General features: G+C 36.2%; 4 protein-coding genes and 2 long non-coding RNA genes across 29 annotated transcripts; 1 reads left to right on the forward strand and 5 right to left on the reverse strand.

Annotated features, from left to right (window-relative positions):
- Positions 1–69: 69 nt before the first annotated feature.
- On the reverse strand, positions 70–1,936 carry LOC105433283 (uncharacterized). The gene is made up of 4 exons (XM_011648507.3): positions 1,829–1,936; positions 1,174–1,383; positions 742–915; positions 70–635 (listed from the first exon to the last, which is right to left on the reverse strand). Exons 1-4 carry the CDS (start codon positions 1,871–1,873, stop codon positions 327–329), a joined length of 738 nt encoding a protein of 245 aa, XP_011646809.2. The 5' UTR covers positions 1,874–1,936; the 3' UTR covers positions 70–326.
- A 503-nt stretch (positions 1,937–2,439) lies between these two features.
- LOC105433278 (uncharacterized) lies at positions 2,440–5,237 on the reverse strand. The gene is made up of 4 exons (XM_011648492.3): positions 4,541–5,237; positions 4,028–4,231; positions 3,288–3,452; positions 2,440–3,193 (listed from the first exon to the last, which is right to left on the reverse strand). Exons 1-4 carry the CDS (start codon positions 4,583–4,585, stop codon positions 2,732–2,734), a joined length of 876 nt encoding a protein of 291 aa, XP_011646794.2. The 5' UTR covers positions 4,586–5,237; the 3' UTR covers positions 2,440–2,731.
- Positions 5,238–5,393: 156 nt separating this feature from the next.
- Positions 5,394–19,066, reverse strand: LOC105433279 (uncharacterized). Of its 19 annotated transcripts, none has more exons than XM_089081825.1 (15): positions 18,641–19,064; positions 16,936–17,104; positions 16,672–16,711; positions 12,501–12,651; positions 12,214–12,430; positions 11,840–11,935; positions 11,255–11,492; positions 10,806–11,110; positions 9,061–10,690; positions 8,639–8,928; positions 8,430–8,514; positions 8,012–8,354; positions 7,625–7,865; positions 6,673–7,535; positions 5,394–6,405 (listed from the first exon to the last, which is right to left on the reverse strand). In XM_089081825.1, the coding sequence occupies exons 4-15, from the start codon at positions 12,626–12,628 to the stop codon at positions 6,234–6,236; spliced, it is 4,608 nt and encodes a 1,535-aa protein (XP_088937951.1). In that variant the 5' UTR covers positions 12,629–12,651; positions 16,672–16,711; positions 16,936–17,104; positions 18,641–19,064; the 3' UTR covers positions 5,394–6,233. The 19 variants fall into 19 exon arrangements, with proteins under 19 accessions (XP_088937951.1, XP_088937952.1, XP_088937949.1 ...); XM_089081826.1 differs by having other exon boundaries at positions 12,501–12,663; XM_089081823.1 differs by lacking the exon at positions 16,936–17,104 and having other exon boundaries at positions 12,501–12,663; positions 18,641–19,066.
- Positions 17,006–19,840, forward strand: LOC105433281 (uncharacterized). The gene is made up of 3 exons (XR_968481.3): positions 17,006–17,146; positions 17,330–17,552; positions 17,618–19,840. It is a non-coding gene; the product is annotated as an uncharacterized LOC105433281 (long non-coding RNA).
- Positions 17,384–18,441, reverse strand: LOC148935462 (uncharacterized). The gene is made up of 2 exons (XR_016140419.1): positions 18,314–18,441; positions 17,384–17,542 (listed from the first exon to the last, which is right to left on the reverse strand). It is a non-coding gene; the product is annotated as an uncharacterized LOC148935462 (long non-coding RNA).
- Positions 19,326–26,803, reverse strand: LOC105433282 (angiotensin-converting enzyme). Of its 6 annotated transcripts, none has more exons than XM_089081832.1 (14): positions 26,632–26,803; positions 23,815–23,892; positions 23,255–23,467; positions 23,007–23,174; positions 22,857–22,941; positions 22,529–22,669; positions 22,244–22,426; positions 22,023–22,117; positions 21,782–21,930; positions 21,554–21,681; positions 21,214–21,463; positions 21,043–21,132; positions 20,859–20,966; positions 19,326–20,743 (listed from the first exon to the last, which is right to left on the reverse strand). In XM_089081832.1, the coding sequence occupies exons 3-14, from the start codon at positions 23,456–23,458 to the stop codon at positions 20,158–20,160; spliced, it is 2,187 nt and encodes a 728-aa protein (XP_088937958.1). In that variant the 5' UTR covers positions 23,459–23,467; positions 23,815–23,892; positions 26,632–26,803; the 3' UTR covers positions 19,326–20,157. The 6 variants fall into 6 exon arrangements, with proteins under 6 accessions (XP_088937958.1, XP_011646808.1, XP_011646806.1 ...); XM_011648506.3 differs by lacking the exon at positions 26,632–26,803 and adding an exon at positions 26,114–26,541; XM_011648504.3 differs by lacking the exon at positions 23,815–23,892 and having other exon boundaries at positions 26,648–26,794.
- Between the last annotated feature and the right edge of the window lie 470 nt (positions 26,804–27,273).

Here is a 27,273-nt window from a genome sequence, read left to right on the forward strand (position 1 = left end):
ACACGCACACAATGAGTGACGGTCGCAAGTGAGTAAGAAAGTGTATTGATACAAATAATTCTCCGATAATTTCTTTTTTATTATTTTTATTTTTCTTGAGTATAGCATAGGTAAGTTAAAAATGTGTTATTTATAATATTTATCGTATAAGCTCTGGGTATCATTAACAAAGTTTTAATCAATATGCATGCTAGCATGCTTTTCGTCTGCTGAATGGCATGCCTTAATTTTTCAGAATATAAAAATTCGAAAATAGTTTTTCTCGAGTTATATAATTTTAAAGATAAATCGTAAAATCAAATATACACAAGTGCACTAATCTCTGTCTAAATCAATTTTTCTTTTTTTTTATCCAGAGCAATTCGGACGCAATCAGCGTTAGATATCATTTGACTATAACTTTCAAAGTACGCTGAGTCATAAGTATTGGTCACGCATTGGGTAGCCTGTAGAACGACATAATTGGACGCTGATATTACGCTGTACTGGATGTTTTTGGCATCATCATTAAAGTTTTCCACAGCGGTATTGACTTTTCCGAATTCTAAAAGAAGGCAGCTCTGCATTGCGATGCTATTTTCGTCGTAACAATTCATCGTGAGGTCCTTCAATTGTTTTATCAACTGTTCTCCTAACTGTAAAAGGTATTAACATATTAACAGTTATAAATATTACGTTAATTATATCTAGATCGTAAAGACTAGAATAATTAGAATAAAATAAAGACAATGAAAACTTTACCGATATGAGACTATCGATAAATGAAAGACTTTTCTGAATAGACTTTTCAGCAGATTCTATGCATTTTGTAGCAGTATCGTATGCTGTTTCAGCGTGCATGTCTATGGCTTCGGAATTGATATTGTAGCAAGATTGCGCATCCACATCTTTAGACTTAGCATATTCTACTTCTCTCTAAAAGAATAAATGTCATCGATAATCATACATGAAATCAGACTAGAAACGACACGAGCCTTGTTTCATTATTTCTTATATATAATATATACAAAATAGCATTTCATTGCATAAAATTTTATGATGCATAAAATAATTGAGAAATCTGCATCTGAAAATACTCACTTGATATATACTTTTATTACAATTTATTAGTTAAACTTAAATTATAAAACAAATGGATTATGAACAAATCTAAAGATTTCAATTATTACTCACGCGCATCGAACCGAGTAATAAATGAATATAATCTCTGTAATTATGCATTTGTCGCCACCATCTCTCTATGGCCATTTCAGTAGTATCCTCTACAGTACTAGCATGGATATGCTCGAGATCTTGTATAATATTCCGCACGGTCGATACTGCGTTATTAATTTTTAGTTTTATTCGTTCCAAATCGCTTATTAGCGGGTCAGGAGCGTAAACCTACGTTCAAAGAATAAATATTGTATTAACAAGTGCATTTTTTGCGATCGCATACACTTACAATTGTCGCCAATTTAGATCTTTTAACATCTAAGTTTAATCTAAAATTAAAGTATTATACGAGACGATAAAAATAAAATTTCAATCGCTCGAGAAAAAAAGTGATTTAGAGTATGCAGATTTATAACAAGCATTTTATCCACATTATATGTAATGTTTGGGTTATCTTGTTTATTATATATTCTGTTACTTTCATTTTTTTACAAGATGTGAGTGACTTTTACTAAATATCAATTAATTTTCTTTAAAACAACATCCTGCAAAAGTAAGAAGAGAGAGAGAGAGAGAGAGAGAGAGAGAGAGAGAGAGAGAGAAAGAAGGAAAGAAAAAAATTTTCTCACATGTAGTACAAATTTCCTTTTATAAGGAAAAAAGAGAAACTTACGGTACAAAGTACAGTTAAAAAGCACAATACTATGGCAATCTTCATGCTTGCTTGTCAATATCACCTGGGAGTGGCTCTCTGTTGACACGAGAATTCGACTAACTGATAAGCATTACATTAATTGCGCCTTTTTATATAAGTATGATAAAAAAAAACATTATGACAAGCCTTGATAAATAGTAGGAGAGGATAAGATAAGGAATAATCCATGTTCAGGAATGTCTGATCTCGAAGATATCGAATTAAAGATAGTAATTATCCTTACATCCTCGAATAGTGTTTTGTCAATACATAATAGTAGCTTCGAACTTTAAAAGTTTGATTGTCGAACTTATTTCAGCACAAAATATTGCTTCTCTAATTCCGAGGATATGTAACGTCTTCAGACTAATGCGCGTGTGGTCATCTATTTACTCTCACCTATTGACCCCTACGTAAACGAAGATTAAATAATCGGATCGTGAGAGATAGCACGTATTAATATTCATTCGTATTAAGATAAGATACAGCTTATCGCATTTAATTTTCACGACCTTACGTGAAATATCACACGTGAAATGAAAGTCAGGTATGTAAGATTTGCAGGTATGTAAGAAATCAAAGTACAAATAATCGTTTTGCAAATTATTTTTATTTCTCTCATATTACATACAGGATTACACTTTTGAAAAATATATCATAGAATTCCAATGTGTTGGAACACATACTACAAACTATACTAACTTTAAAGTCAATATAAGAATATTATGTAATCGCGACCATGTCTTTTTCAAAAAAATGACAATCTTAGAAATGTCTTGATTCTTTTTGAGAGTTATTTTTAATGAACAGTTATGATTGACAAATGTGATGGTCTTGGGATTTAAGGGGTGACGGCGTCGGGGATTAGAGATGAGGCTCTTCTTATGTTGTCGAACTTGCCATTGTCGAACTTGCCGTTGTCGAACTTGCCGTTGTCGAACTTGCCGTTGTCGAACTTGCCGTTGTCGAACTTGCCGTTGTCGAACTTGCCGTTGTCGAACTTGCCGTTGTCGAACATGGTGTTGTCGAACTTGTTGTTGTCGGACTTGGTGTTGTCGGCGTATTCGCGTTTGCGATACATTTCTCGGCTCTTAATATAATCATACGTCCCATCGTATATACGGAAGAATAGGCATCTCTTACGCACTGGGTATATCGCATAATGACATTTTTGGACACGGGCAAGGTGGTCATCTCTGCGGAAATACTATCTCTCTCCAAGTTTCTTATTTCATCGCTTATTCTCGCCAATTCGGCAATGATGCAATACCGCCTCATATCAATGTTGCTGTCGTGACAATTCAGGGGAATATCGTCTAATTCTGACATTAGTTCCCTTCCAGTCTGTAAAGAGAAATTAACACGATTAGAATTTTGCTAACATCAATTACGAAAAATCGATCGTTATCGACGTAGTGGTCAAATCATAAAAACATACCGCGATGAGAATGTCGAGAAAACCGAGATTGTTCTCGATAGAGTTGCGAGCCTGCTTCTCGCAAATTTCAGATTCTGCGAACGCGTTTTTTGCACTTGTTCTGATTTGACGCTGGGCAGTATCAAGGCATGACTTCGCATTATTGCCTACTGCGTTTACTTCTTTCTAAAAATATAAATTAATAAAATAAATTAACGTATTACGAATCTGTATATTTTATCAAATATCAAAGACATCATCAGACTTATCAGGCATGGAATTTTACGAAGTATCTTTGATCTATATAATTTCTCGATAGTATCCTTATTTATAGATATGACAAACTTGAATTTGAGTCTGATTTTAAAAAAGTATGTATACCTAGTATTTTTATATTATTTTTAATATTTTAATATACCGTCACGACGATATGATTTAATTAACTAATGATTTTCATATATAAGTATTACAAAATTATAATCAGAGCTATATTTCAAATTTACTAATTATTATATAAATATTATTTTTATTTTAATTTAATACATCAATAAACTAATTTTAGAATTATTGTTAAAAGATGTAATTTGAAATTAAGAGTTGAGATCGTGTATCTATTACAATCTTCATTACTTATTATCGATACTTGATAATTTATTGTGAGATAATTAATTATCTTATTATTATAAATAGGGGAAAAATCAGTATATTACAGTATATTGTGTATGAAAAATCAAATCCGATTAATTCAAATTATTACTCACGCGAATCCGAGTAATTAATGAGTTTTCATATGATATGCAACTGCTTTGTTCTTCATCGATTTGGGACGAAATTTTTTCGACAGTATCCTCGACGGTCTCGGAATAGAGTATCTCGAGTTGACGTATAACTGTATCTACCTGCCATTTTTTTTCTCTCACTTGCATCCACAAAATTTCTAAATCGCGTATTGGAATGGCCTCGATCTAAAGTCGAAACATTACAATCAACAAGTACGAGTACATTTTGATAATACATATTCATGCAATTTTGTCAATTCCAAATAATATAATATTTAATTAACATTTGAAGTAATCGATAAAGATATTGTACAGAAGAATAATAATAAATGAAATTTTATTTAATATAATATATGATAGTAACGATGAGATATATGATCAATTTTTTTAAATCTTGGTCTTAGGTTTTGTTAAAATTAAAATTCTACGAATAAAAACCAGAAAAATTGCATCATCAAAATTGCATTATAAATTTTTTCTCAATAGAAAACTTACGGTACAAAGTGCAGCCAAAATTGACAATGCAACGGTGATCCTCATGATTGCTGGATATCGCTCGAATTCACACGAAAAATCGGCTAACTGACAAGTAATTAATTGCGCCGTAATTTATATGTACGTCTTGATGAAATACCAATGATTATTTTGATAACGATCATAAAGATAACGATTATGGAATCAGCTTAAATATTTACGTAACAATACCATTCTCTATTATCTTATCCTTCTACCGTGATTTTATATAAAAAGAAACTACTTTATAGTTTGTCTAATTTCATTTTCATTCTAAAAATTTCATAAACCATTCTGATGATTCATGTTTTTCGGATTAAAGAAGTAGTTATTTTTGGTGTTACAACAACGATAAAACTCTCATCGGGATTCTAAACAGATATCAAGAAGTGTGAACAAGTGTTTCAAAATGTACAAACATTTCTTTTTTCTCAGAAAATTTATTATACAACATTAAAATTGTTACGTCAAGAAATGTTTTTTAGAAGAAAAAGTTTTTATGTTAACGAAAATTTATTACAATTCATCGAAGAAACGAATAATAATATTATTGTCATGGTCATAATATTCTACGAGATTTGTAATTGACAAATTATTCGAGATTAATTTCTTACGTTATAACAAATCGCACGATACTATAATTTCTCGTTTAGACAAACAACTTTATGTAAATTATTCAAAAATAATTTTTTTCCACTTTTAGTACAATTACTTTCACTCATAAAACTATAAAAGTAAGTTTCTATGTGTTTCTATATCGTGATATCGTTATATCGTGAAAAAGACGTTCCATGTTGGGTCGCGTTAAATGTAATTGATTATACACACTGCTAAATATAATTCACAACAGACTTTATTTGATTATATCATATATCTTAACATATTTATATATATGTATATATACATATATGTATTAAGAAATACATGTATGTATCTATGTATATATATATATATATATATAGTATGTGTGAGTGTGTTTGTATGTGTGTATGTATCAGGAAATACATGAAGCATGTAAAAAATGTGATCGCCGCCATCGCAAAAATGCATGCTGTAAATGGCTTAAATAAAATCAGAATGAAGGATCGTTGATGCGCGATATTGTGCATAAAGGTGTAGACATAAATAAATTACAAAGTATATAAACATCAAAACGAAATATACATCGCGCGTCCATACTAATAAACTTAATTGCCTATTTACTAGGATCACAGTTACATATATTCATAACATGTGTAGATCAGTACACTGTTTTCGGTTTTTTTAATCATTAAGGATATTTTCGAGTCGTTATCCTCGCGTTCTTACATCGTTCTAAAATAAATGAATCTAAATAAATATAATGTCATCCAGGAGCCTATGACTAGGTGATATCTCTATGTCCTCGATGATGTCGCTAGCGATAATACTACTGTCGCATTTCGATAAAAACAAAGTATTCTTGATTAAAAGTAACTTTACAAGCGCGTGATAATGCGTATTACATTGTACGACTTAAAAACAATTTTAATACACTGTACATCACTTATGTCGTCCCGGGATATTTAGATAATTTGAACTTTTCAGCTCGTCCTCTCTCAATTAGCTCGTCTTCGTCTCCGAGGGTAGGATTACAGTTACGTAACGTAGGACCCCGGTTGTATTTGCGATCGTGAAGGGTCGTCGAGATGAGGGGCTAAGTTTGAATGCTGTGTACACATGCCCGTGGTACCAGACCTCTTCGATCACCTTTCGCGCACAGTAACCACTTATTATCCACTTCTAATATTACTTTTAATTTCTCCCCCTCTGCGAACGAAAGGTGACCGGTATCCGACGGTATCCTGTGAGTGAGGGTACGAACTTCTCTGCAATCGAGACGCGCGAACTGTTATCGTACCGCTCTAAGGAAAAAGAGAAAGAAAGAAAATGGCTAAAGTACAAAGCAGAACAAGTAACAAGGATTAAAAAAGCGTAGAGGATAAACAAATGTACAAATAATATTTACATTACATGATTTCACTCGTAATGCAACTTGTATAAATGAAAAATATTTGCAACTAATATAAAATTGGAGGCAAAAAAATAATAAATTTTAAAAATTAATACATTGCGAAGCAAATCGATATACTCACTTGTGTGATTGTTTTGAAACTGGTGTTCTCGATACGGTAGCAGTTGGTCGCGGTAGAGAAGTCGAAACGGCCCGCCTGTGAGGTGAAATTAGATTCTTGTCGTTTGACGTTACTCCGTGTGATTTATAGGGTAAGGAACTCGGGCGTGCAGTGTGAGTTCGCGTCACGCCTAAAGTATCCTGATCGACGCGACTGGTACGACGCGTCACATCTCTCATTTTTGCATCCATAAGCTTCTTTGGTGTTGGTTTTGTTGTAGGAAGATTAGCGGGTTTCTTTAGCGAAGAAATTGCCGATACCGAGGACTTTGATGATTTCCCAACAGCATTCGCCGCGACATTGGATTGTTTCACCGGTGATGTGAGTAATCTAGGAATCTTTGATTTTCCCAACACTCCGAACGTTCGAACCGGCGAAGAGGGAGTCATTACGGCGGGTTGGGCTTTATTGCCTTCTTTACCAATCATCAATTCCCACTTTTCCTGTAACTTTTTAAATTTCGTTTCGCCAGAAAAACCATCATCGTCATTCGGTTTAGTGGTATCGGGACTAAAAAGTTTCGATTGTTGTGATCGCTTGCTTGCTTTTCTATTTAGAGGGGAATGTTCCAGACTGTCTGTATAATCTTCGGAATCCTCGGAAGTCAATTTGTCTAACGCGTAAAATGTCTTCGGGCTTATGGCACTGAATCGTTTCTTTGCTGCATTTTGGAGATCACCTTTATGCACAATACTGCATTTATCATCCATGTTGTAAGCGATACAAGATCTTGGTCGTGTCTTTTTCGGACTGGGAGCTATTCCGCAAGATTCTGTTTTCTCAGTCTCAAGGTCTTTCATATCGACGTTTCTAAAGCTCATGACCTATAAAAATGCGTTAAATAAATATATACGATGGCATATATACATATAAACATACATATAAAAGAAATCAAGCACAATAATTAACTTACGTTCACAGTATGACCATTTATATTCCCAAAACTATTTTGCAATTGACGATATTGATAGAGAAGATCCAAATGGAATGGACAGAATGCAAGTGGATTCAAAATGTATAATAACGAATCTACAATTTCTCGAACATTGGCGTTGGCCAAGGCCGCAACGAATAAGCTATGGTTATTGTAATGTTTCCGTAGAATTGATTCACGTGTACACAAGTATGCAAACCATGCGTCTAGAGCTCTCAAACTGGAAAAAATGAAATAAATTAATTATATTAATTAATCGAGATTTATTAATCGAGCAAATCGAAAATTGTACAGCAAGTATAAATGTGATATACCGTAATTTGATAGTATGTATAAATAGATCGGATTATCGCAATTTTGACTTACTTTAACAAACCAAATACGAATGCATGGAATTTTAACATTCCTTCTGTGATAACATCTTCGCCATTAATCCTTTGTACCAATTCATTTAATGTCTTCGTAAGAGGCCCTTGTTGAGAACTGGCCTCGACAACCTGCCAAACGCTATTGGTAATTGGTCCAAAAGTGGAATTTAAATGGGGTTTCAAGCCATCCGACATAATAGCGTATAAAGCCGGACATAAATTACTCAAGCAGATTTGCGCACATTCGTTTCTTTCGTTATAATTGGGACGACTATGATTCGAATCAGCGTTCCAATATTTTAATAAAAGATCCACCGCTTTATTTACAGATGATACCATTTCTGGAAAAAGTATCATATTTATGAATTTCGCTACACTTTCATTTAATAATCAGATAATGAATAAAATATACATACTCTTCTTTTCTTCTAGCTCCATTAATTTATCTTCATCTGCTTGATCTTGACTTTGTTCATTTACAACGACATTCAGATTATTTAGCTGAATAAATAAATAAAATAGTTTCAGATGTACGTTTATGTATGTGTATATGTGTAGACGCGCACATTAGTACGCAATGAAAGAACTAGAAATCTTTTAGACTACAATTAATTTAGTCGTTTACCTTGGAGTCCAGATGTTTTTTTCTTTGGTGTACGGCGAAACTGACGGTTTTTCTTTGTGATTCTCCCATATCGATATTCCTAATAAGTGGATCCTTGTTCATTTTCAAAGCTAAAAATTTTCTCACGTACGACCTCACTTTAACTTCGGCATTGTCGATATCCCCATCGCTGCTTTGCGACGAGATTGCACTGCGTTTCAAATATTCCTCTAGTTGCTTAATATCATCGTCACTCTGCTGAGAAGTTTCCGACTCCGCGTTTGCGTTATTCATAATGTCATTCAATTTTTCTACGATAATCATTGTTTAGTGTTAAACAAGGCGTATCGTCAAAGATATGAATCCATCATGAAAATCAGAAAAAAAAAAAAAAAAAATATATATATATATATATATATATATACTGAATAATTCATTCCTACCTCTAAGATATCTCTCTGCTTCTGTTTCATCGACATCCTTCTCCGAATCGATCGTTCTTTCGCGACATAACAACTGCAGATCATTATTCATATAATACGGCTCTTGCAAAGACATTCTCTTGTTTATTTCCACAGATTGTGATTCTTCTGATTGTTCACCCACATCTCCCATCTCAAACATACTGTATCGTTTACTTGCGAGAACTTTGTTCTTTCGTAAAATACTCCTCGGCAAAGGCGGCCGTGGTGGTACTCTGCCATTATTAAACTCAGGTTCTCCCTCACCCTGCGGTAATGATACGGATCGCTTCGAAAGAGACGGGCAGGCTTGTCTCGTTTGATTAAACCTATGCATTTTCCTGTCGTTATTTACTAAACTAGCCTCCGAACTAATACTGTCATAACGATATAAATACAATGGATTAATTGCATTATTTGTCAATGGTTGTTGATTCGTCGAGGAATCGGTTAAAATCGTTGACGAGCCTCTATATCCGGAAGATGGTTGTGTCGCGGTGCTGCTCGTTGAAGAAGTGTTATTCGGTATAATCTCACTGATGGGTCGTGTCTTATGACGCATTGGTGGAGACAAACAAAACAGAGGTCGTTTAACTTCCTCATTGATATTAATATATCTCGATACTTCTGGTACATCGTGCAAAATCTTTTTATATTCATACGGCAAGAGGAACGTAAGCGATTCCCAATCCTTTACGTGCGCGAACCCGCGTTGCCGTAGAGCATCGATATCGTTACACGAAAATGGTCTACTCGAACGAAGAGTACGTTTCCATTCCATCTTGTTTTTATCGAACGTGTGCGGCTTCAACGCGATGTTATCAATTTTGGTATCTTTTTTGAGAAACGATAAATCAGGCAATGTGTAATTAGGATATACAACGTATACAGGTTTTTTATTAACTGTCATTTCTTGCAAAAGGGGACTGTATTTTTCTTTCATCGCGGTAAAAATTAAAGAAGTTTGAACTGCGTTGTCTTCCATTTCCGCATTCGCTTGTATTCCCGTGGTTCGACAGATTGGGTGTTTCTTTTCCATTAAGCCAATCCAGCCGTTCCTCTGCTGATGTTCAAAGAGAACATTGTTATCGAAGCTTCGTTGATCGCTCATGCAATCCGATTTGGATACACTTTCCGAAAGTTCTTCTACTGATGCGGATGATGCCATTTCAATTTTATCGTCTTTATTATTTCGTGTCGCGCACTTTAGAACGTTCAAGTTTTCTCTCTGATTTTCCATGTCGTGATTGTTGATAGTATCACGCCTAATCCAATTAATAGAGAAATCATTTTCGGACACACGGCAGACATTATCTTGACCAGATTGACGTTGTATCTGAGTATTCGTGTTGGTTGCGCTATCACTGCCGCTATTGCTAGTGGGCCAACCACTGTTGTCACTAATAGAATCCGACTGATCCAAAGTAAGACTCATCCCCTCTACGCTCATACTCTTTTGTTTCATGAATAGTCTGACGAGACTTAAATTTTGTAGTTTCTTTGTACCAGCGCATTCCCCATTGTCCGAGCTTTCGGCGTTTATCGAACGACTCATCGCAGATCCAGAACTATGTAATCGCTGCATATGATTGCTTGATTCGGCCGAATCAACCTATGTGCCACGAAGCAAAATTTATATTACAAAATCATGCAAAATATAATTATTATAAATTATAAATATTATAAATTGCATAAAAACTTGTCCCTACACATGTCTCTACACTTACACTAAAATTAAGAGGTATATTAGTATGTTGAAATTCACGAACGCGAGACAGATCCGGTAAGCTTTGGCTCCGTTTATTCATCTCACCAAGCGTCAGATTAGCGGCATTTTGTGAGATATCTGGTAACGTGTTATTGTTACCGGAAGGATGACGAGTTATTACTTTGTTCATGGAGGAATGTTTCAGATTACTCCACGTTGTATATATCTTTGAATCGGAACATGCCATTGATAAGTCCAGCATAGTCTTCATATCTTTTTGTTTATCATAGAATATGTCTGATGGTTCATATGTTTTATGTTTATCTGCAAATAATACTGCACAATTATGAAAAAGCAAAAAAAAAAAAAAAAAAGAAAACTTTTAAAGGACAACTTATTTTCAATCGGTGAGTGTTTGAACTAACGATTTGTATTGCGTCTATTATGTAATATAATCATATAAATTACCATGATTTTCAAAATCTTGAGAGCCATCCGAATACATGGTCATGCTACCCTCAAAAGCGATGGTATAATTGTTTTTATTATTTGTTTGACAGGTGAGTAACATATCTTCGCAGTCCAACGAATCTACACTATAACTACCACCCGGTGGTAACATTGGCGTTTCTTTTACTGGAGAAAATAGCAATGACGACTTGCATATGGATATCGTATCAGCAGTGGAACATGCGGAATCTTCTCCCTTTGAATAATAAGACACAATTGATAAATAAATAATAAACTATAAAATTATATAATTTACTTTTGTGATACATAGTTGTCCGAGTAGTCTAATCAAAATTTCAATTAGCATTAAAGTAGGGTTACACATGTTGGAGATGTCAACTTGAAAATCTTGTTATTAAGAATTATTAAAATTTCATTTGATTCATTTCACTAATTATACGTAATATTATATATTTGTATGCATGCAAAAAGCTATACAAGCTGGATATAAGATTGTTAGTATTGATCGATTGAATATGAAATGTACGAGGGGAACACTGTTTATAGCACATGGACTTTTACTTTCGTCAGCCATTGTCATACCTGGCTACTGGTATGAGGGCTGATGGAAGAACCGATGTCAAGCTTTTCCATAACAGATCCAGATATACTGGCATACTGTTCCCTTTGATAGTTAAACTGTGGCGATAAAGGAACATATACCAGACTTAGAATGTTGTATAAAAAATTTAAAAATAAAATACAACACACAAAAGTGTATAAAATTGGATTCTCATTTTAATACAAAGCTTCGCGTAAATCGCCGCAGATTCGTGATGATATAAATGTGAAACTGTCTTACAAATTTCACGATTGCATCTTCACATCCAGTGTCTGTCTGCATTTACGCTGAGCTTAAATAATAAATTTACGATAGTAAACATTAGTTTAATTTATATCTCGTATCGAGTCATTACTTCGGAATGTTGAACTGGTTCTGTGCACATGACAGGTAGAGCTGTAAGGAGGGTATGAATGTCCGCCGTACGAAAGCTCTCCATGTCAATTTCCGCCAGATTAGCATCCAAATTACGTGCAAGATCGTCATAATAACCCAGATCCTTGGGAGAGTAGGACGCGGAAAGCGACGAAAGAACACTGGGATGGATATGTAAACCTCCTCCATCTCTATATCTACAAGTTAGGTACAATATATGTCAAGATATAATATCACTAAGATAGACATAAATGCTAAACTACCTACCCATAATCGATAAACCATTGATATTCAACGTTGTCTTGAACAAACTCGGAACCAACCAGATCTTGCTGGATGGAATCTGTCGCTGGATTAGAATTGCAATCGGATCCTGGAGTTTGTGGCTCTTCCATTACTGGTGCGTCTTCTCCTGCGACTGAAGAGGTAACTGGGTCATCCATATAGAAGAAAAATATGCATTTATATAATCGCAGAGAGACATACAGGCGGGTGTCACAACGAAAGATTATGATTTACTTCGAGTAAAAGCGCATAACGCAATTTCTCTTCCCACGCTTGAATTAGCAATCACCGCATACGATCGAAGACGTGTGACCAAAGTATTCGACAAATATCAATGAGAGCGCGAAGAATTCGAGAGAGAAGGCGGGAGGGGGGGGAGGAAGGGGGGAGGGGGCACGTTTGCGAACGACTTACGGACTTACGAAGGTAGCTTGCGTCGCAGCTTTCGGCATTGGCAACGCGACGTAAGCTCGCCGAGGCGTTTGCGTCCGTAGTAGGACTGGACGATTCGTCAGCTCGCGTCATAAAAGTCGCGGAAAAATACGACTCGCGCGATTTCGTAACCCTAATCCCGCAAAGTGCACCACGGCATCTATCTCCTCTCTCTCTCTCTCCTTCTCTCCCCGTCAACTTGAAGCGAGCAATCCGCGCATCCGCCATCCGCGGCGCACATAATCCCTCGTCAAGAGGTATCAAAGGCCGCCTTTACGATTACGATCATCACGGTCACACCAGGCCACCCGTCTCGCCGTCGCGTCCAGTCGCATCTGACTGATTTGACTAATCTGACATCGATTGACACGACAGCATCTGCCGTTCGTTCGCGTTCCAAGTTCTAGCTGCACGTTGCACCTTTCTTGCACATTTTTCTGCACTTGACGCGCGAGATAACGAAACGTTAATTATCCGGCTCATCTTTACGACCTCTCTAGATTCTAGCGTAAACAAAAATTCTAAATTTATACGAAACAGGGAGAAAACGAGAGACACGAAGTTTATAACTGTCAGTCACACTCGACGTCCTTATCCCTCCATCCTGACTTTTGCGAGAAGCCAACGAGTTCGCCATACGCGATCGAGAAGAATTCGATCGGTTCTTTTTATTCGTGCTTGCTACACAACTCGCTCTTTTTCCCTTCAAGTTGAAATATATCTATTTCATTACAAGTACGAAACATGTAAAGTAAAACGGGCGAGGGAGTAGATCCGCTTGCTCTCGTCATATCTCTCGCATTTAATTCCGTCGAACGTAAATCCAGTCTTGTTTCACGAGACAACCACGCGAGATTGCATTCTTACATTTTCGTGAGATACATCTGTCGCCGTAGGATTGGCGACGGGTTCTGTACCGCCTGCACCGCCTACACCGCCTGTTGCAAGTGGGTGGTGGTGGTGGTGGTGGTGGTGGTGGTGGTGGTGGTGGTGATGGCGACGGCGACGGCGGCGGCGACGGCGGTGTCAGCGGCCGCGCCGTGGGACTCGTCCGGCCCACGGAGATCTCTGCTATCTTCATGACGATGCACAACAGCAACACTAACATCATTTGTCGGCGGGTACGTCAGATTCGCGCTCCCAGTCGTCCGCTATATCATAATAGCATTTCCGTCCAGGTCACGCGCGCGCGCGCGCGCGCGCGCGCGATACGATTGAATCACCGATCGCCCGAATACAGCGATATTGCGATAAAGTCCACGATAAGACGAGATAATTGTTCGCTATCGTAATGTCAAAGCGCGCGACGGCGAACCTTTACACAATTGTTTTTAGCGCGTCGTGACAGCGACGGCGACGCTCGCATACAAAAGTATGTCTTTCTCCGTCAAATTCGAATATGGATCGCGTGATCCAAGGGAATGAGTCACATCTCGCGAGACGCGCGTATCGGAGCAATTTGTCTGGAATCAATCAATCCCTAGCGAGATATTGTTCAACTATTTAAGATCATTAACTATAGTTATGGGTAGTTGGAGTAGTTGGATGGGGAGTTGGCGTAACTTTGAAAATTTCCGTCCGCTTCCGTGCCTCCAAATATCACGGGCAGAGTAAGAAACGATGACTTAAGCATAAGATTGAAGAAACGTATAATCATATGATATTATAATGCGACACGCTAATTAAAAAATTTAAAAATAATTATAAAGCGCTAATGCGATAAAAATTTAATGTTCGAATATTCATATGGAAAAAGTAATTTACTGTACCAAAATTCTGTTTTAAGATTAGCACAAATTAGAAATTCCAATTGAAATTATTAAAATTTAGCTTAAGGTAATTGTAAAATAATTCTCGTTAATTAAACAAACTTCTGATTGATTTAAAGAGAAATTTGATGATTTCAATCGAAATGTTGGATATGTTCATTTTTAACCAAATGATTATTATTAAAATTCATAATTAGAGAATAAATAACTTTTAGGCAGCTTTATTTTTAAAAGAAATATGTGATAAATGATAATTCTATGGAACATCCTGTATAAATTCTTGGTAGATTGGCAGTTTAAAATCTAATTTTTAGCGAGATTGAGCGAGATATTACGCAGAAGAGAACTCTGCTTTAAACGGGAAGTTCCAGTTATACTAATCGATCAGTGGTAGAAAATGACATCGCGATGGGTTTTCGCGCATTCGATCGTATTCGCTTCGGTAATTAGCAATTCCTGACGCGTATTAGACGCGTTGATCCAAACAATACGGTGCGCTTAGGCGCTCCTTTAGGATTATTTTGTGCGCATTGTTGCACGAAGCCAAGATCGAGTAGTCGTATCAAATAAGAGACGAGATTGCCACGTAAATTGCCATACACTAAATAACATACCCGCCCGTCATTCGCGCGTGCACAAAGAAGAATCTGCACGAAATATCCTATTTTCGGAGACACTTATCCGGCGTAACTCGGAGGAATCTCGATTCGCGACACGCGACGATTTAATCGCGAGAGCACGATCAAACCGGCGGTTCTTCTCGCCGGTCAAATCGCGCGATCAACGTCCGTCCGGCAATTTCTCGCCGAGCGATCGATCACTTTTTCACACTACCGAGAATCCGCCGCGCGATCGGTCGAGATTATATTTTTCCGCAATGGGCCCTGAGTCAGACTGCTCTCTGGCGCGTCCCGCATCTCGCGGGAGGGCGTTTGCACACGGCACCACACGACGCCGGACTCTAATCTCTATTAATAAGTGCTCGCACCGCCTCTCGTATATACAGGGCACGAGCGAAGCGAGCGAGCGAGCGAGCGAGCGAGCGAGAGAGAGAGAGAGAGAGAGAGAGGGAGAGCCGAGATGCAGAGAGAAGGATCCTGCAATTCCGAGGGCTCGGCTTCACGCGAGCGAGACAATCGCGCGGATCTGAATTGCGAGTTTGTGACGCGCCGCGACTCGATTTTCATCTCATGTGTTGTCGTTTTGTCGTCCTGTCTCGCGACAGGATGTATCCGCCCGAAAAATGTCGATCGATGTCCCGACCCGCATTCGTCGAATGCGTATGCAAAATTGGAAACTGGAGCACGCGAAAGCTTCGAAGACCTTTATCTCGAAGATCGAAACCATTGTAGCCTGATGAAAAATTATCGGTTACGATATTCTTAGCGAAAATCTCTCTACATTTAGGTTTAATCTCCGTTGTAGCGTGTTTCCCAATCTCGAGCGATCGCTGCACGCGATGTCGCATTCAACTTGCACCCCAGGAAAAACACGTGATTCGCGAAGACTTCGTGCGAGGGAAACGATCGAAATTTTCGCTTTATTGGATCTGTATCTCGTGAATGTCCATATTTCGTGAACGTTGTTGTATGTCGAAATGTCGCGTTTTTCCGCGGACTGCGGATGCAGCGTTTGCTTGCGCGAAATAAACGCAAAATTTAGTTTATTAAATTCGGACGGGGGGGGGGGGGGGAGGGGGACACGAAAGCTGTTTAATCTTCGCTCGAATTGTATCCTCGACAAATTTAAAATCGGTTTTTTATATGACAGAAATATATGTGCTAAGGCATTCCGATTCAAGGATCGAAAACGTTTAATCTTTTTCAATTAAATATATAATGCGATTGTAAATTAAATTTTGCACATTCGTAGTTTTCTTTCATATCGTGTCTAAAATCACGTGTCTAAAATCTATTAATGTCTGCTGATAGATAGAAGAGTGTCTGACTTACCAATTTGATTTCCGTTAAAACAGACGATGTCCGATAACACCTGTAAATGTCATTTATTTATTTCATGTTTGATCTTAAATATGTACATACTATCTTATAAAATTGTTTAAACTTTAGATGTTGCGGTAATTTCAGTGTGATTTCAATTCACACACGATTTCATCAGTCATGCTTCGATCGTCCGGTAAAATTATCGAGCGAATCGAAAAAAGCGTCAATTAGCGAATGATACATTACAATGTATAATGTAAAGAAAATGCCAACCTGTTTGTCGGATTGACAGGATCCAAACCGCGAGTTTCTTGGAAATGAGGAGCGTTTTCAGATGACTTGACTCAACGGTAATCGACGTACGAGATACTTCACGTCATAAGCTTCCATAATTCCACTCCGGTACGTTAAATTCACTGCATGAATGACGTTAATGAGGACGCTGCAAGTAAAGACAATGGAACGTGATCGAAAGTGTTGAAAGGTAAATATAAGAAGCTTTTTGTTCCGATCCTCGCGTGTGGCTCGATCATTTAAGAAAATTTTAATAAGATGGTAATAATAATAATTGTAAAAACTGTTATCATGCAAACTCTCTCCAATTCTATCTATGTAATAGTTATTCGTCATTATTTGTCGTTAACATGATAAATTATGTTTTTCACAGACAGAAATTTATGAGCAAACGCAAGGCTAATATAAAACAATACATTGTCGTCTATCAAATCGTTCCTTCCAATTCGTTCCTTTTCTCCACACTGAAGAAATCGATATAAATTGAATATCTTCTTTTATAAACTGATTTAGTTAAAAGTGTGGCTTTGTGGATCATTGTTGCGTCAAAGCCTTCAACCGCAAATGATCGAGTAGTTGCCGCTGCCTGGAAGCAGGTGAGATGCGATTTCATTTTGATGCGTTTGTAAGTCGGAACATGCTGTGAGACTGGTATTTTTAGATGTTGCGATCAATCTAGCTGCAATTGGAATCTAGCTTTCTGAGAATGCTCGGGACTAATTAACATATAACAATGGACATCTGTCTCCCTTCGTGACAACCAGACAAGGAAATAATAGATCCAGGGAACAATAGATGAATTTGAGTCGATTGAGATTGAAATCTTTGAAAGCGAAAATTGTCAGTTCTTTCAAACTGATTTATTTAGCAAAAAGAATGCAATTGTAGAAAAGTCGTTTTTTGTTGATATGAGAGAGATATCCAACGGTATAAGTATAAGAGAACATGTACTTATTTTTATTCAGATCAAAAGTTCAGATCAAAAGTAAGGCAAATGTAAAAATCTTATACGTGGTTCGTTTGGTACAATGTTTGGATTTTATAATTGAAAAGATTTAAGCGCATGACGCTTATAGAAATAGAATATAGAAACAGAAATAGGATAAAAAAATAAAATGATTTATACAATTGTTATATTAAATCAACAATTAAAATCTTTGCATATCAACAATTGCAAATTTAGAATCGGCAAAAAGATCAATACGTTATTTATACATCAGAATAGAGCATCCGCAGTGTCGAAGCAAGACCGTTAAAAGAAACCATTATGAAATCATGAATGAACGATATATTTATAAAGATCTTCGATGCAAATCTGCAATTTCTTAATGCGTCGCAGTTACTCGAAAGAACGAACCGTTTGAACGAGGGATTCGTCCGCCACCGGTTTAAAGGGTATCTCCTCATCGATTTTACGGAGGACTTTCGAGGTCAATGACGTATCACGCTCGTACATCTCTCGATGATTCTCTTGACGGTGAAAGAGAGAGATAGACAAAAGTAATATTCCACATGCGAAAACACAAATCTCACGGCAGTCACGCGCGGAAATCACAATCTCGCGTGAAAGAGAGAGAGAGAGAGAGAGAGAGAGAGAGAGAGAATGAATGCAGAAACGCCCACATACGCTCGCGTCGTACCTCGCGACCAAAACCAGTCGATATTAGAAGTGACTAATACTCACGTTCATGACGAGAAGAGTGCAGCTGATGGCCGTGCCGCTCGCACAATCGATACGTATATTAGGACATCGCGGCGAGAGCTCGTTTCTAATTCTTTTGTCAATTAATTCGACGAACGACGGCGCGTTATTGGCCGATTATCGAATCTTCACACGAGACACACTTTCGCAAATGTATATTCCGAGTCACTGGAATCGAAGCTAGAACCCCTCCCTGATCGCGGCAACCCTCGTGCAAATGCGAACGCGCATGCCTCTGCGAAAGGGGATGATTCTTCTTTTCTCACCCTCCAGATTTTCTCTCTCTCTCTCTCTCTCTTCGTGCGCTTGGAACACCAAGACGATTGTTGATAGAGAATTAATAAGTCGGATTTATATCTCTCTTGTGTCTCTCTGGCGATAATATTGATATAAGCGCTCAATTATCTCTATAGATATATGATTTTATCAAGATTTAGAAAAAGTTTAATAATCAGAGATAAACAGTTTTATTTATTTTTTTTTTTGAATGTTTAATTAATAGATACAGCGCATTTATGCTTTCACTATTGAAGTTTTAATCGTATGCACAATATATACGATTTTAAGAAATTATAAGCAACATTAAGCGATTTCTTTGGCACTGGTAATGATTATTAAAACTTAAATTTTTTATGAAATGTTTTATTATTCTGCTTAAACAGATGTATATAGTGTACACAGGTATATTTTATAAAAAATATAAATTTTTACAACGATAGGTAAACAACGCACAATACTTGAAGACAATACCTAATATTTATAGAAAAATAGTCTACTTATACTAAGTACGTTGAAATATTAAATGTATAATTTTTTTTTCATCGTGTCAAGTTCCAGTTTTAAATTATACTCTCTTTTTTTAATGTCTCTTTTCAACTATCAATTATATACAACTTTGTTAACTCTATTACAATTATATAATATGACGGGAATAATAAACCAGTCATTGAGGTATAGATTTGGCAATTACAAATCAAGAAATGTGCGTGTGTGTGTGTGTGTGTGTGTGCGCGTGCGTGCGTGCGTGCGTGTGTATATGTATGCATGCATGTGTGCATATTTAGATATTATTACATAATATGCAAAAATCGCAATTGCATCTCATTCCTTTGTACATGATGCAAATTGTAATTATCTGTAACGTATAACGTAGGAGACAATAAATAAATCGACCAAGGAATCTATATAGCATCAAGATTTTTTGTAATTTTAAAGAAAACGCCTAAAAGCTCTCATTCCTAGACAAGACTGGGAGGTAAAGATATAAGACAACCATGAGAACTAGTGATCATTAGTGACGTCCGAAAAGAAAAATGTACGTAGCATATACGAGGAACATTACTAAGGGAATGCATGATGTCGAATACTCCAAAGAGTAATTTGAAAATTACTCTCTTAATGAGAGATAATGTTGCGATAATAAATTACATGATTGAATTCTCTTAACGTCTAAATGCGCGAAAAAAAATAAATATGTTTAATAACCAAAATTTATATCGCTAAACGTATCGTCTATTTTTTGGTGTTTTACGACATCTTCGTCTTCCGAAAATTGCAATAATACAGATAACTACTATCGCAATGAGAACTGCGCTTACGGCCCATACCGCTTTACTAGTATTAATCTTTGGTGTGTCATTTTGTGTATTGTCCGTGATATTGGGTATCGCTGGTGATTCCTTATTAGATACCTGAGTTGGTAAAGTCAACCCATCCTTTGGCTCGTCTTTCATATATATAGATGATTTAGATTCTAAAGGTTTTTCTACTTTTGATTGCATATTTTTCTCATTACTCGTTGTATTGTATGATGAAGCTTTTGTCGTTATTCTATTTGTAGTAGTAGTTGGCGGTGGCGTTGTAGTAGGAGTGTTTATTTCTCGCAGAATGTGTTTTTCCAACTCTTCAAGCTCTTTATCCGCTGCCGCTCCAGATTTATACGCAAAGTCCTCTTCATTTTCTTCGATGAATTCTTCCAGCGGTGTAAAATATGAAAGAAGCGCATCGACAGATATGTCGTCCATCTCAACGAATTTATTCAAAATGTCTGGCCACTCGCAGTCGCCACTATGCTGAATCATTTTTCTATATACAGAAAGTATATAAATATATAAAGTTATATAGTTTCGAAAAAAAATTTCTTTGCAAAAATGTGTATCCAAGTGTATGCATAGATTATTTTTATATTATATCAACTTACATTATAGCGCTACTCATCAATTTTTCATCGATAGCGTCATATCTGACTTCAGTCGAGTCCAGAGTATATTCATACAATTGAAAAGATAGCATTGTGCCAAGAATTTTGCTGCATGAAACATTTTCCGTTGATCATTATGATACATACTAATATATTCAATACATTACTTACTTAGCATACTTACGGAAGATATGGCTTATTTCTAACAATATAATTATCGTTCATAAAGGTAGGATTATCCATATTAGTAGAAGAGATACCCTCGTATTCTTGTCTAAAACATACATATAAAACAGAATATAAAAGATTGTAGTTGTAAAAATAAACTGATTTTCTACAATATCATGCGTATTACCTGTACTTCCACCAAGATGCTATCAATTGTGCCGGATCAGTAATATTCTCTTGAATCGCATTTAATCTCCATAAATCGGCAGAATAATAATATGCTAATCGCGGAAGTATACTCAGAGCGGTTATCATTAAAGACACGATTTTATATTGTTCATTATTTTCCTTGGTATTATTTATTAAATGAATATGATTGAGCCATGCAGGACTTGCCGATAGTATCCCAAATAATGTCGATATACCTTCTTCTAATCCTGTAAAATCAAATATCTTTAGTGCATTTTATTTTTTCTTTTTGCAGATAATTGAAGCGCACACATTTAATAATTCCAATATTTTCTTACCTGAATATCTGTTAACCATATTGAGAACAGGAGTATTCTGTACAGTCATTTGATTAAATAATATTTTTCCAACGTCTTCGTGAGCTGTCAAGAAATTGCTCGTGCTAGCTTTGGAGCAAGTAGAAATTCTAAAATAATATTCTAATTTAATAATGTGTATATTTGTATTTTACAAAACATAATAACAGTAGACAGACTTTAAATCTCAAACTAAATTTTGAAACGTACCTCATTCCATCTCGACAAAAGTTTAACAATCTTGATGGACATTGTTGGTTAAATTCACTTTTATCCCAAAATTCAGCTTGTGGAACTTGTCTCAACAAAATCGAGCCTAAATTGGATGCAATCTTGTACAGGGATTTTCCCACATATTTCTATATCATTTATAAAAGAAAATTTTGAATATCACTATATATAATAATCTAAACACAATTTACAAATTTGACATAATTTGAAAAACAGCTACCTTTCTCCAGAGGTTTTTTTTAAGATCATAGATCAATTCTGAATAAGGCAACGCGTCTGATGATATATCCATCCAATCGTATCCTTGTAAGCTACCTTTCAAATAAAATCATACAAATTCAAGTTATAGAATGAATGTAGAATATAAAAATGGGTATTATAAGAATTAATTAAATTTTCAATTGTTTATCATTTTTAGAATACAATTATATTTAATCTTACCGAGTAAATAAGCAGGAATTGTATCATTTATAGTAATATCGTACTTTCGTGCCAAGTTTGTACCGATAAATTTTACAATCTTTTTATGAAGAGTATTAATCCGACTCCATTCACTATTTATCACGTCGTATCCACCAGGATATCCTGACAACATTTCCCAGTATTCCTTGACACTTTTGACACCTACAATAAAATATTTAAAAATAACGCGTATTCAAAGTTTAATATATATTTATAATATTTGTATATTTTGCATACATGTCACATGTTTTTATCCGTACTGACCATTTTGTTTTGCTGCTTCGGCAACTAGTGGCAAATTGTTTGAATAATTAGTCACTAATGATTTAAACTGAAGATACCAAGTATTCCAGGCGGCTTGCTTATCTTCAGATTTTCCACTATGAGAGAGCAAATATTCCGTGTCTAAAAAAATAACAGTTGACACACAAATGAATATCATACAATTTATAAACTACTATGTTAAACTACTATGTCTTTATTAAATTACATGCGATATTTATGTTACTTTAATTATTTTTACAAACACATATACGCGCGCACGCACACGTCGCGCGCGCGATAAATAATTAAAAATGAAAAAAAAAAAAACCTTCTCGTGAATAGTTTCGCGATTTATTCACTGATAATTGATGACTGATTGATTGTAACTCCACCATACCAGCAAAATGTATAAACTGTAAAACAATTATGAAATAATTTAGTGTCAAATTATATGTTAATTGAAAGACAAGTCTTTTACCTTTTTCCAATCTTCATCTTTTAGTAGGGTATCACCAGGTTTCTCAATTACGTCATATTTATATCGAAGAGACGGTTTCAACTGCTCTGTCATATTCTTTTGTATCCTGTCAATTACCTCATTTTTCATTGCTTTTGTAAATTTTGTGTAAGTATATTGTTCATTCTCCTAAAACATGACGAGAAATACCTTGATTTGTGAAAATCTTTAGGCATTAAGCGACAGATGACTTATTAACTAATATTTACCCATGTCGATAATGTTTTATTGGAAGGTGATACGATAAATGACCACTGAACATTGGCAATATTGTAACATTCATCTTCGTAGTCTAACTCGATTAGTTCGAAGAAAGCTTTAGCTTCGTTCTCCGGGACAGTTTCCTCATTGTACGGGGCAGTAGTTACGTAGACTAAAAGATTAAAAAGGATCCAGCTCCATTTCGATAGCATCTCTTTGGTCTGTAAATGAAACATTTGACCTGTAAATATTTACATTTTCGATACTCCACTTTGAACTCTGAGCACAATGATAGCAACAACATCAAGAACAGAAATAAGGGCCGGCTTATCGAATAATAGCACTAAGAACACATAATAAATCATATAAACATGGGATTAAAATCGTGCAGTCCAATCTTTCAAAACAATTTATTTCGAAGATAAATGATAAAGTAAGTAGGCTAATTTAATGGGATGCATCCTGCATAATAAATCCGCTATTAAAACGGGAGCGATTACACAATTAGAACACATTTAGAAAACTTGGGAACATTTATGACGTAAAAGGTATGCAATGATATCGCTACCAAACGTTACGCGGCAAATGAATTAGTCATCTGCACCGCCATTGGTCGTCACGATGACTCGTTCGATGCACGTAAATTCTACGAAAAGTAAAATGTTCATCTATGATATTCTTAATATTTTTTTTAGATAAAGAAATTATTAAATCATTAAAGAAAATGCATTTAAATGAAAAATAATTGGCACGTGTGAAATTATGTAATTCATGTTTTAAGTTGTTAAGTTGAGAAACTTAAGTTGAGAAACTTTAATGTAAATTTCTTGAAATACATCAAATATTACGAAAGGAAAAAAAGAAAAAAAGAAAAAAAAAAAAGAAAAAAAAACAGATAAAAAAACAATAAAAACAGATTTAAAAAAAAGAGAGAGAGAGAGAGAGATAAATGAGTAATGAATAACATTTAATTCGATAATCCGTTAGTTTGTAATAAAGATAAGCTGACTTTTGTATAAAGAGAGAGAAAGAGAGAAGGATAGATAAGATTTTAAAAAATTCCATTCCCATGTCCTTCCGTATTAGAATAATTAATAGATTTATTTATAATTATTATGTAACGTGTTGCGTCACTAGTGGATGTGACAAGTTATTTATTATCAGAAGAAGATATACGAAATATGTCAATGTCAGTCGGATTTAATGCCGATTCCGACGTCAAACACGGAAAGTTTACGAGCGAACCGATTTAATAGTGTCACTTGTTTATTGCAAATTCTTGAGGAATGCATCGGAAAAAGTCAACGAAAGAAACTGTTCTTAGACTGATATTCCATAGTCCGTTCTTGTATTTAAGTAATTTATACGGCTATCTTATTGGTTGAAATGTAATCTTAAGACGATCTTAAATATAAAAACTGACTAATAAATATCGCTGTTGGCGATTTTGCAAACTCTAAAATCGAAACAATCGAATTTAACAATGTGCTTCAATTGCAAGAAACTCACCGAAACTAACCGAAATTCGACATTTTGATTGTTGAGCTTTGCAAATATTTCGAGAGAATTGATGGAATCTTCAAGTGTACGTATTTTTTTTTGTGATCTCGAACTCGAATCGCGAACTAGAAGACAAGGAAGCTTAAAATTGTGAGAGCCAACGAAGAGCCAACGAAACGGATAAATCTCGGAATGTAATTTAAAGAAAGAGAGAGAGAGAGAGAGAGAGAGAGAGAGAGAGAGAGAGAGAGAGAGAGAGAGAGAGAGAATGAGATTTGTCACATATAACGCGTGCTTGATTCGTTGTATTACTTGGACCAAGATATATTTCTGTCTTGGCTATGCTCTCTCATAAGAGTAAAATTCGACGCAATCCGAGAGTCAAGAGTAGTCGATCATGAGAAACCATGCTCGATCAATCGCGACGACGATTTTTCCGTTCGGCTACTCGGGCATTCCAGTCTGCATGAAATGAAATCGATAAATCGATAAATAATATAAAGAGAAAAAAGAAACCGGTTTGTGCACACCAACGCGAAAATACAAAAAGCGCAAAAGTATTTGTTTAGAAAAATATCCGATTCCTTAGTCTTCTTCGATTCCGTATTTCGTAATGTCCTTCCTTGCTTTTACAAGCTTTTAATAGCGCGCGAGTTCTTTACCTGAATAATTCAAAAACTTCAAAAAGGTCTTCCTTTCTCTCTTTTAGAGAATTTTATTTATACTCGACTAAGAACTCGTGTAAGCTATAAATGAGGAAGTAAAGACTTCCAAGTTGGAAGTTTCGATTCGCTCGTCTTATTACTATATAGAACGCGATTTAATGAACATCTTCCTGTTTTGTTGGCACATAGAAATTTTCATACAACATTAGTCACACAACGAATCGCTTGTGTTTAGCTTGTGTTGTTTAGTTATTACGGTCGTATTATACGAGTGACGAGTCAATTCCCATCTGAAATATTTCACAATATAAATATTCCTTTCAAGGATTATTATTCAAAAATAAGAGCAACAAGCGACCTAAGGTATAAACACGTAAAGATAATATACATTTTTGAAGAATATATAAAGCGTAATAATTAATTTTTAATAAATGCAAACACAATGCAGAACGTGGGAAACAAAGTGTGTTGACACATTCAACAAAAATATCACGTTATACGTACAAAGAGATCAGAGATTGAACATCTTTGTTTTCATAGCCGCGCCTCTTTGTGCGCGGCTTTTCGTAGTTGAAATAAGTGAAAAGTCAGATTTGGGAGCAAGTGTGAGAAGACAAAAAAAAAAAAAAAGAGAGAGAGAGAGAGAGAGAAAAAAAACTGGACAGGAAATGTAAAAAGATTAGATAGAACCATCGTATTTACCTTTGATAATCGAGCGTCGGTCACGCTCGATTTCCGCGGTTAAGCTCGCTCCGAACGACAAACAGAAACGAACAGAATGTGGACAACGAGAGTCGACCGTTGACAAAGAGAATGGACCGATGACCGTTTGGCGCGCGGAATTGTCTCACGATGGTCAAAGTACGAGTCGAGTGATCAGTTAAAGAGGCGGGTCCACTGATCGATGGACTCGTGGCGTTTAATAGGCCGGCGGTGCGTGCCGCGTTATCGCGAGATCTCGTCTCTCCGATCGCTGCCTGACGTCGCGCGACACACGTCCGCCGTGCGACTGACTAACTGGCTGACTGACTGACTGACTGACTGCCAAGTCCGATCGATCGGAATTCCTTCGCATCACGCCACTATTTCCAACGTCAGTGCATGACGAGGCGTATCTCGCTCGACCTGCTGGCGCGCGTATGACGTACGCCATTATATATGTACGTGTCTACCAGTCTACCTACCTACCTACCCGCCTATTCTCTCGCCTATTCGCCTACCTGTTCATCTGCCCACCTGCACAGCTCGTAGCGACAGTTTAACCGCACTCTCCGTATCTGCGATCGCGAACAACGTGGAGGCTCGCCTGCTCGCGTCCACCCGTCCACCGTCTATTCGCGCCACTCGAATAGAGAATTACTTTCAGTCGGCGATATTTTCCGGCGTTTTCCGTTCAGACGGACGTTTTCCACTGGCGACATTGGTTATGTCAGCCTAGTTACTTTCAGTCGGTACGGACTCCCGCGTTGATTCGAGTTACTTCGAGTCGATAGCCTCTAGCGAGGATGAATAACGTTTATGTAAAACGTTTATATTTTTTATGATAAACGATATGATAAATTCATAAATGCGAGACGATGAAGAAACTACTTGATTTGCATTTTTTGCATTTTTTTGTACGCGCAAATATAATAATCAAAAAAATATAATATATATAAATATAATGTAAATGTGTCATTAAAAAGAATTTCCAATGTAAATTAACAGAGACCTTAATTTTTTCTCTATCCTTCGTCACGCGATTCGCTGCTAAAGCCGAGCGACTTGCCTCTCGCGTCGATTTGCGATCAGCGAACGGAAATACTCGTTTTTCTTTTACGCTCGCGTCACGTTAAAAAAAGAACAGGATTTGAAAAGAGGTA

Source organism: Pogonomyrmex barbatus, unplaced genomic scaffold (genome assembly GCF_055798465.1).
Source record: "Pogonomyrmex barbatus isolate J1 unplaced genomic scaffold, ASM5579846v1 scaffold5, whole genome shotgun sequence".
NCBI lineage: Eukaryota > Metazoa > Arthropoda > Insecta > Hymenoptera > Formicidae > Pogonomyrmex > Pogonomyrmex barbatus.

Coding starts and splice junctions, on each gene's coding strand:
- LOC105433283 (XM_011648507.3), bottom strand. CDS start 1,873: ATGAAGATTGCCATAGTATTGTGCTTTTTAACTGTACTTTGTACC. Junction 1,384..1,828: donor TTTTAACTGTACTTTGTACC/GTAAGTTTCTCT, acceptor CTTTGAACGTAG/GTTTACGCTCCTGACCCGCT. Junction 636..741: donor TTATCGATAGTCTCATATCG/GTAAAGTTTTCA, acceptor TACCTTTTACAG/TTAGGAGAACAGTTGATAAA.
- LOC105433279 (XM_089081815.1), bottom strand. CDS start 14,061: ATGATGTTAGTGTTGCTGTTGTGCATCGTCATGAAGATAGCAGAGATC. Junction 10,691..10,805: donor ATATACCTCTTAATTTTAGT/GTAAGTGTAGAG, acceptor CGTGGCACATAG/GTTGATTCGGCCGAATCAAG. Junction 7,536..7,624: donor TAAATGGTCATACTGTGAAC/GTAAGTTAATTA, acceptor GCATTTTTATAG/GTCATGAGCTTTAGAAACGT.
- LOC105433278 (XM_011648492.3), bottom strand. CDS start 4,585: ATGAGGATCACCGTTGCATTGTCAATTTTGGCTGCACTTTGTACC. Junction 4,232..4,540: donor TTTTGGCTGCACTTTGTACC/GTAAGTTTTCTA, acceptor TTTCGACTTTAG/ATCGAGGCCATTCCAATACG. Junction 3,453..4,027: donor CATTAATTACTCGGATTCGC/GTGAGTAATAAT, acceptor TTATATTTTTAG/AAAGAAGTAAACGCAGTAGG.
- LOC105433282 (XM_025219859.2), bottom strand. CDS start 23,482: ATGTTTCATTTACAGACCAAAGAGATGCTATCGAAATGGAGCTGGATC. Junction 23,175..23,254: donor ATAAAACATTATCGACATGG/GTAAATATTAGT, acceptor GTCATGTTTTAG/GAGAATGAACAATATACTTA. Junction 20,744..20,858: donor TTGATGAGTAGCGCTATAAT/GTAAGTTGATAT, acceptor TTCTGTATATAG/AAAAATGATTCAGCATAGTG.